A 7,807-nucleotide genomic window follows, 5' to 3' on the forward strand; every position below is an offset into this window, starting at 1 on the left:
AGTGAGGCTGTACCTGCTGCCGCTCTGGGGCTCGGGGCTGCCCTCTCAGACTCCTGGCTGGTCCTTCCCCCTCAGCTCCCCGGGCGGCATGTTTCATCCCTAAATCATCACCATTTGTTTTATTTAGAAAATCAACCTTCTCTCCTAGTACCGCTGGAATGTGGGGAGCGGCCTCTGGTCACTGTGTGTGTCCCCTTGAGCCACGCGTGGCAGGGGAGAGGAGGTTTGTGTGCTCTCAGTTGGCCTTCGAGAGCTGCCATGTTGTGGCTGCGGCACAGAAACCCTCCCCCTGGAGGGTCACATCCCGGGAGAAGGGCTCTGGGTTTGTGCTGCGGTGAGGTAACCTCCTCCACCTGGGGCAGAGGGATCCTTGCTGGGGGGGCTGTGCCGTCCAGAGTGGGTCTGGCTGGGGGGGCCGCACCACCAGGCGCCGTGCTGGGGAGGGCTCAGGCGGACAAGCCAGCAACATTGTCCTTATTTCTTCTCGTCTCTTGTAATTGGAGTGCCAGGAGCCAGGTGGATTATTTTCTTCTTTCTTTCAACCTCTTGTTTTGATTGAAATAGTAGAAAAAGGTTCCCCTCAGCCACTGGCAGAGGCACTGGTGGGGCCGAGCAGGTGGACCAGGGTTCTAGATTGCGTTCTCGAAGATCTGCATGGAGCTCATGATGTCCTTGTCCTGGACAGGGTGGGAGGGAGAGGTCAGAGCCCCTGGTCCCCCTCCTCCCATCAGCCCCAGGGTGACCGCAGTTGTCGGCCCCCATCTCTCCCAACGCCCCCAGCGCATTGTTTTGGGACAGGACAAGGAACAAGGTTATGGCTCGGACTCGGAGGCCTGGCAGTGAGGAGGAGGAGGATGGCAGTGATGCCGAAGCCCACCCGGAGCTCCTCACCTTCTGGCATGTCTCCAGAAACTCCTCAAAGGTCACCACGCCGTCACCGTTCCTGTCCATCTTCTGCAAGAGAACAGCAAGGGCTTAGTGGGGACATCTCTGTCCCCAGCGGCGGGGACAGCCCCAGTCCGTGATGCACAGGGGGGTTTGGTGGCTGCCAGGAGGGGACAAGGTGGGACAGTCTCACCTGAAAGAACAGCTCCACGTGCTCGGCAGGTGCACTGTCCCTCAGGGTGGGGTGGGTGCAGCGCCCCATCATGTCGTAGATGGACTTCATGATCTCCAGCATTTCCTGGGGTGGGACAGAGGTGGAGTCAGGGTGACGGGAACCTTCTGAACAAGGGTACCTTTGCCCCCCAGCACCTGTTTCCATCGTCGCCATCCCCCTCTGGGTATCCCCTGCAATGCTCCCACCCTACCCACCCCCCCTAGCTGTTGTCCTCCTGCTCCCCCCGTCACCTCCTTGGTGATGTAGCCATCTTTATTAATATCGTAGAGGTTGAAAGCCCACTTCAGCTTCTGGTGCACCGTCCCCCGCAGCAAGACAGAGAGGCCGACGACAAAATCCTGCCAGAGGAACCACAGCTGTGAGCGGGGCTGAGCCACGGGCACCGCCGGCGCACTCAGACCTGGGGGACGGACCCGTGTCCCGCCTGGCTCAGCCATTCGCCCCCCTCCACCGGTGCCGCGGCACTGCCATCGATCGTGGGACGCCCGGGGGATTTTTTTCCTATTGATCCCGTTTCTATTCTCGCTCATAGCTATTTTTAATCGCCATGGTAAAAAACGGTGCTGGCCCCCCTGCCAGCCACCCCTGCCGCAGTGCCTGGAACTCTCCTGGCACAGGCTCCCGCCGTCGAGGAGACCAAAGGGTTTGGCCGTCGCTGCTGCGCTGAGCTTTTATCCCCAACTGCACGCGGGCGAGGAGGAAGATCTGATGAATCACGCCGCTGGGCACACTTACAGCCGGCCGCGGCTCGAGGAGCGCAGCACCAGCATGGCTTTTCCCGGCGAGGAGCCGGGCGTGGAAGCGGTGCCAGGATGCTCACCTGGAAGCAGAGAACCCCGTTGTGGTCGGAGTCGAAGGCGTCGAACAAGAAATGCGCATAGGTGCTGGCATCTGCGAGGGGAGGAAGGTGAGAGCTGGTGAAGATCCGCCCCACCCCTGGCACGCGCCCAGATCAGGATTTGGCATTTTCTCTGGATGCAGCCCCCCCGCTGGCACATCCGGACCCCTCACTCCGGCCTTGGGAGTCCCCCCGACTCACCGCCTTGGGGGAAGAACTGCGAGTAGATGAGCTTGAAGGTCTCCTCGTCCACGAGGCCACTGGGACACTCCTGGGGAGGAGAGTGAGCACCCGGTGAACCCCAGCTCCACCAAAATCCACCCCCAGCCCTGGCGGTGGGGGGGGTGAGGGCCCCCCCAGCACTCACGTTCTTGAAGCCGCGGTAAAGGGATTGCAGCTCCTTCTTGGTGAACTTGGTCCGTGCCAGCAGCTGCTCCAGCCCCTCGGGCTGGTGCCGTACAGCCGAGAGCTCCAGCTCGGCATCGCCGCTGTCTGCCAGGAGACACCGGCAAAGACCCCCATGGGTTCCCGCCTCATCCCATGCTGCTTCCCACCCGGATCCTGCCCTGCTTAAAACCAACCCCCCCAACCCGGTGGCAGCCCCCAAATTCCCCTTGTGCCAGGAGGAAAACTGGGGAGCTCCAGGTGTAACATCCCGAGGGAGAAGCCAGCCGACCCGGAGGGTATCCCCAGCCGCCACCGAACCCGTGTCCGCCTCTGGCAGCACATTCCTGGGGCACGGAGCATCCCGGAGCCGCCTCTCACCCCGACCCTGCTAATGCTCCCGCCCGTCCGCACCCGGCCTGGCGGAAGGTAATTAATAAATGATGGCTCATTAATAATTCCAGGTTGGGAAGCCCCCGTGGACCCGTTCAGCGCCGAGCCAGGGATATCGGGAACTTTGGGCTGGGAAAACTGGGCTGGGGCTGGGTAAAGGCTCCGCTGTGCCGCATCAGTAGGGACACCCCGGAAAAGCCTGGGATCCCCCAGGGTGCTGCTGTTGGGGGGTGACCCCCCCGTGCCCTGCCGAGCCAGGTTTGCCGGGGTGTGAGAGGGTGGTGCCGAGCCCCTCCCACCCAGCTGGGGTGGGGTGGGGGCCGGGGGGCTCAGCCCCCCATCTCAGGGGGATCTGGAGGGTTGGGGGGGGATTAGGGTCCCCAGTGTCACAACTTGGGGGCGTTTTGGGGTTGGGGGGGGATTGGGGGGCCCTGGTGTCCCATCTCTGGGGGTCGATGTGGGCTTGGGGACTGCCAGCACCCCACCTCTGGAGGGTCTGGGGGTTAACGCGAGCTCGGAGGCCCCCGCTGCCCATCTCGGGGAGGTTGGGGGCTCACGGTGCGCTGGGGGTCCCCGCTGTCCTGTCTCAGGGGTTAATGGGGGTGTGGAGGCCCCCAGCATGGCCCCTCAGGAGGGCTCTGGGGGGCCCGCGTCCCTTGGGCTGGGTGTTTGGGGGGGGGGGGCAGAGTCAGCCCAACCCCTCGGGGAAGGTCAGAGCAAGGCTGGGCCATGACGCGGCAAGTGTGGGGGCCGGGGTAGGGGGCTGCCGGCTCCCCCCGTGCCCCCCACCCCCCAGCCTTCACCCCCAAACCTTCCGGCAGGGTGGGGGGCCCAAACCTGCAGGTTTTACCCCACGGTGACCATTTACGGGCCCAACAGGTCTTTTAACCTGGAGGGGAAAGGCTGGGGGTGCCCCGAGATGCAGGGGGGGGGCTGAAAATAAATTAATTAATTAAAATTAACTGGGGGGGGGGGGGGGTTTACCTTCCACGGAGATGGGCTCCAGGATGCCGAACTGCTTGAGGACGGCGATGAAGAGGATGATGACCACGGCCACGGCACACAGCTCCATGCCCTGGATCCCCATGGCTGGTTTTTGGGGTTTTTTTCTTTTTTTTTTTTTTTTTTTTTGAGGGGGGGGGGAACCGGCGTTGGGGTATCCTGTGTCACCCCCCCCACCCCCCCACCAAAAGCGGGGCACCCCGGGGTGGGGGTGAGGGTGCCAGCGGGCAGGTGCCGTCCCGGTGAGCGCTGGGGCGGCTGCAGCAGGGCCGGCCTGCGTCGTCCGTCCTGCCCTCCCCCCTTGGCATGCGCCCGCCGCCCCCCCGCGCCGCCCCCCCCCCCCCCCCCGGTGGTACCGCTGGGTCCGGGTTTAATGGGTTTAATCTTTTTTTATTATAATTTTTATTTTTAATTCCCACCACCCCCCCCAACCCTGGAAGGCAGGAGACCAGAGGTGCCAAGGGGCACTGCCCACCGTCCCCCCAGCACCCGTGGGTGGCCCTTTACCAAACAGGGGGGAGGGGGGGTCCCCAAACCTGCGTGGGCCTTAAAACTGGGGGGAAAGAAGGTGGGTTTGCCCCCCCCCTCTTGCCCCAGGGGTGCTGCCTGCCCGCCCCCACGGTCAGTGCCGGGTGGCTGGGGAGCAGCGTGGGGATGAGTAAGCACCGGGGGGCGGGGGGGGGCTGTCCCCGGTGGCCTTATCCCCAAGGCTGCAGGGACATGGTCCCTGTCCCCCTGGGGGGTCCCTGTCCCCATGGCCCAGGCGACACTGTCCCTGTCCTCCTGGGGGTGTCCGGGTCCCCCCAGGTGTCTCCTGTCCCCATGGCCTGGGGGACATCATCTGTGTCCCCCTGGGAGTGTCCCTGTCCCCATGGCCCAGGGGACACTGTTGCTGTCCCCCCAGGGGTCTCCTGTCCCCGTGGCCCGGGGGACACTGTCCCTAATCCCCTGGGGGTGTCCCTGTCCCCCCCAGGGGTCTCCTGTCCCCAAGGCTTGGGGAACATTGTCCCTGTCCCCCCGGGGATGTCCTGTCCCCATGGTCCAGGGGACATCATCCCCATCCCCCCGGGGGTCTCCTGTCCCCCTGGCCCTGGGGGCATTGTCGCTGTCCCCCTGGGAGTGTCCCTGACCCCTCAAAGCTGCCCTGTCCGCAGGGCCTGAGGCGACATCGTCACTGTCCCCCCAGGGGTGTCCTGTCCCCATGGTCCAGGGGACATCATGCCTGTCTCCCCGGGGGTCTCCTGGCCCCATGGCCCTGGGGACACTGTCCCCGGCCCCTCGGGCTGCGCTGTCCCCCCGGCGTGTCCCTCCCCGCGTTCCCCGACCCCAGCTCCCGGCGCCCCCTGGGGCCGCACGAGGGGGCGGGGACTGCTGCCAGGGGCGGGGTCCCCCTCGACAGTGGGCGGGGGGCGACGCTAGGGGCGGGGCTTGGGGCGCGCCCCCGCCTGAGGGGCGTGGCTTAGTCGCACGTCCCGCCCCTTCGCGCCACCACTTCCGCTTTCGCCGCCGGAAGCGCCGTTAGCCGCTGTCGCCGCTGCTGCCATGGCCTCAAGGTTAATGCGGGTGAGCGCGGCCCTGCGGCTGCTGCCCGCCGCCTCCGCCCGGGCCGCGCCCGCCCGCCACCTCGCCGTGCCCGGTGAGCGAGGGGGGGTGGACCGGGGGAGACGGGGTGGGGGTGGGGGCGGGGCCGGGCCGGGCCGCGCCGCGCCCGCCCGGTCTGACCGCGGTGCCCCGCAGACCGCCTGGCCACCGATGAGGAGCAGGCCACGGGGCTGGAGCGGAAGGTGCTGGAGGCCATGAACAAGGGCCTGGTGAGTGCGGGGGGCGGGGGTGGCCTCCCAGGGCCCGCGTGTCCTCGGTGAGGGGGGGGCCGGGGCCTGGGCGCGCCCCGCCGCTCACCCCCCGCCCCCCCAGGACCCCTACAGCATGTTCCGGCCGAAGCGCTACGCGGGGACCAAGGAGGACCCCAACCTCGTCCCCTCCATCACCAACAAGCGTATCGTGGGCTGCGTCTGTAAGTGCCCCCCCCCCCCGCCCCCTCTGGCCGCCCCCCGCCGCCGCCCCCCCCCCCCCAATCCCACCCTCCTCTTCCTCCTGCCCCCAGGCGAAGAGGACAACAGCTGCGTCATCTGGTTCTGGCTGCACAAGGGGGAGGCTCAGCGCTGCCCCTCCTGCGGTGCCCACTACAAGCTGATCCCCCACGAGCTGCCCCACTGAGCACCCCCCCGGGTGGGGGGGCTGCGCCGGGCACCCCCCAGCACCCCCCGGGCACCTGCTGGGCAGAGCTGAGCCGCCCCCACCTTGCCCTGCTACCTGTGCCCCCCCCTCTATAAAGAGTTTGTCTGTGGACACCCTGACTCTCTCTGTGCCAGGGCGGGGGGAGGGGGGCAGTACCCATGGGGGCCGGGGGGACGACACGCCGGCTGGGGGGGCGAGTGGGGAGGGGGTGTGGGGGGCACCTTCGCAGTTCCTCTGCCCTGGGGAGTGCTGGGAGGGGGGCGACTGCTGGGTTCCTCGGGAGTCCCGCTGTTTGAGGGGGGGAGGCTCCAGACCCAAGGTGATCACAGCCCCCCCCCCCCCCCCCCCCCCCCCCCCCAGGGTGACCCCCTGGTGCTGGTCCAGGCTGTGACACACATACACACGCCCCTGCCCAGGGCTGTCCCCTGGGGAGGGGGCAAAGCAGGACACAGGCCGCTGGGGTGTCTGAGCTCCGGCTGCCCCTGCTCCTTGTGTCCCACCCCTGTGGTGCTGGGGGGGGGGGTCAGGGGCCACCAGCCCTGGGGGTCCTGCCAGGGTGGGGGATGGTGCTGGGCCAAGGCCCCGCAGGCCCCAGCTCCTGACATTTCCCCCCTCCCAGCATGGGGGTCCCAGTTCTGCGGGCGACCCTGGGACTCAGCCTGGAGACTGCCCCCCCGTCCCTGTCCCTGTCCCTGTGGCCGGACACACCCCCCCCCTGGGCTGGGACCCCCGGCCGCAGGGCTGGCGCAGCCTGGTGGCTGCGGGGGGTCCTGGGGGTCCCAGCTGGCCCAATGCGCTGCCCCCGCATGGCACCTGGGGGGGTTGGAGCCCCCCGGACTGACACCTGGGGACAGGCAGGCCGGGCAGCTGTGATGTCACAGCACGTGGCAGACTGGGCAGCCGTGACGTCAGAGCTGGCCAAGGAGCCGTGATGTCACGTCACAGGCCCGGCCAGGCCGCGGTGGTGTCACGTCACGCGGCAGGCTGGGGAGCCATCACGCCAGAGCAGACGGGACAGCCGTGACGTCACACATCAGGCTGAACTGCGGTGATGTCACATCACATGACAGGCTGGACAGCCGTGACGTCACACATCAGGCTTTGTGCCGGGGGATTTGGGGGGGGGAAGGGGGGGGAGGGTGCCGGAAGCCGCGGGTTCTCCCGCGCTTCTGACGTCGTCAGTGACGCGAGGCCGGTGACGTCACTGACAAGGAGGGGGCGTGGCCGCGGTGGCGTCAGGGCGCCAGCGTGCGGGGGGCGGGACTGGTGGCAGAGGGCGCGCGGGGACGCGGGGGGCGGGGCTGGCTGGCGGGCCACGTGACGCGGGGGGGGCGGGCGGGCCACGGCGCGCGCGGCGGAGTGCGACGGTGACGTCACCCCTGTCGCAGAGGGGCGGGGCGGGGCGCGGGGCCGCGCGCCGGAAGCGGGGCGGCGCGCGCGGAAGGGCCGGCGCGGGGCGGGCGGGCGGACAAGATGGCGGACGGGGACAGCGGCAGCGAGCGCGGCGGCAGCGGCAGCGGCAGCGGCGGGTTCGCGACCGCCCGCGGCGGCGGCGGCGGGGCCGGGTCCGGGTCCGGCGGGGGGTCCGGCGGCGGCGGGGCGGGCCCGGAGCAGGAGACGCAGGAGCTGGCCTCGAAGCGGCTGGACATCCAGAACAAGCGGTTCTACCTGGACGTGAAGCAGAACGCCAAGGCCGCTTCCTCAAGATCGCCGAGGTGGGGGCGGGCGGCTCCAAGAGCCGCCTCACGCTCTCCATGGCGGTGGCCGCCGAGTTCCGCGACTACCTGGGCGACTTCATCGAGCACTACGCGCAGCTGGGCCCCTCCAGCCCC

The 7,807-nt window shown here is 68.1% G+C and overlaps 3 protein-coding genes across 5 annotated transcripts in view; 2 read left to right on the forward strand and 1 right to left on the reverse strand.

Annotated features, from left to right (window-relative positions):
• Positions 1-47: 47 nt before the first annotated feature.
• KCNIP3 (potassium voltage-gated channel interacting protein 3) lies at positions 48-5,106 on the reverse strand (the record flags this gene model as incomplete). Of its 3 annotated transcripts, XM_080370150.1 has the most annotated exons (8): positions 489-677; positions 892-954; positions 1,079-1,183; positions 1,351-1,458; positions 1,941-2,011; positions 2,160-2,229; positions 2,326-2,450; positions 3,720-5,106. In XM_080370150.1, the coding sequence occupies 8 exons, from the start codon at positions 3,820-3,822 to the stop codon at positions 630-632; spliced, it is 693 nt and encodes a 230-aa protein (XP_080226276.1). In that variant the 3' UTR covers positions 489-629. The 3 variants fall into 3 exon arrangements, with proteins under 3 accessions (XP_080226274.1, XP_080226276.1, XP_080226275.1); XM_080370149.1 differs by having other exon boundaries at positions 558-677; positions 892-1,183; positions 2,160-2,450; XM_080370148.1 differs by lacking the exons at positions 1,941-2,011; positions 2,160-2,229; positions 2,326-2,450; positions 3,720-5,106 and having other exon boundaries at positions 48-954; positions 1,351-1,650.
• Positions 5,107-5,214: 108 nt separating this feature from the next.
• Positions 5,215-6,086, forward strand: COX5B (cytochrome c oxidase subunit 5B). Its single transcript, XM_080370153.1, has 4 exons — positions 5,215-5,373; positions 5,475-5,548; positions 5,652-5,751; positions 5,842-6,086. Exons 1-4 carry the CDS (start codon positions 5,280-5,282, stop codon positions 5,952-5,954), a joined length of 381 nt encoding a protein of 126 aa, XP_080226279.1. The 5' UTR covers positions 5,215-5,279; the 3' UTR covers positions 5,955-6,086.
• Positions 6,087-7,400: 1,314 nt separating this feature from the next.
• The window catches only part of LOC308055835 (transcriptional regulator protein Pur-beta-like), a gene marked incomplete at its 3' end in the record, with an annotated part of 3,725 nt that continues 3,318 nt past the window's right edge, over positions 7,401-7,807 (forward strand). Inside the window, 2 exon segments of the mRNA XM_080370356.1 lie at positions 7,401-7,662; positions 7,665-7,802. Coding sequence (XP_080226482.1) covers positions 7,449-7,662; positions 7,665-7,802 — 352 coding nt within the window. The 5' untranslated portion in view covers positions 7,401-7,448.

Source organism: Falco punctatus (genome assembly GCF_963210335.1).
Source record: "Falco punctatus genome assembly, chromosome: 20".
Lineage (NCBI taxonomy): Eukaryota > Metazoa > Chordata > Aves > Falconiformes > Falconidae > Falco > Falco punctatus.

Excerpts from the sequence above, each read along its gene's own strand:
- COX5B (XM_080370153.1), top strand. The coding sequence starts at position 5,280 with ATGGCCTCAAGGTTAATGCGGGTGAGCGCGGCCCTGCGGCTGCTGCCC. Across the intron at positions 5,374-5,474 it reads CCGCCACCTCGCCGTGCCCG|ACCGCCTGGCCACCGATGAG; the intron begins GTGAGCGAGGGG and ends GGTGCCCCGCAG. Across the intron at positions 5,549-5,651 it reads AGGCCATGAACAAGGGCCTG|GACCCCTACAGCATGTTCCG; the intron begins GTGAGTGCGGGG and ends CCGCCCCCCCAG.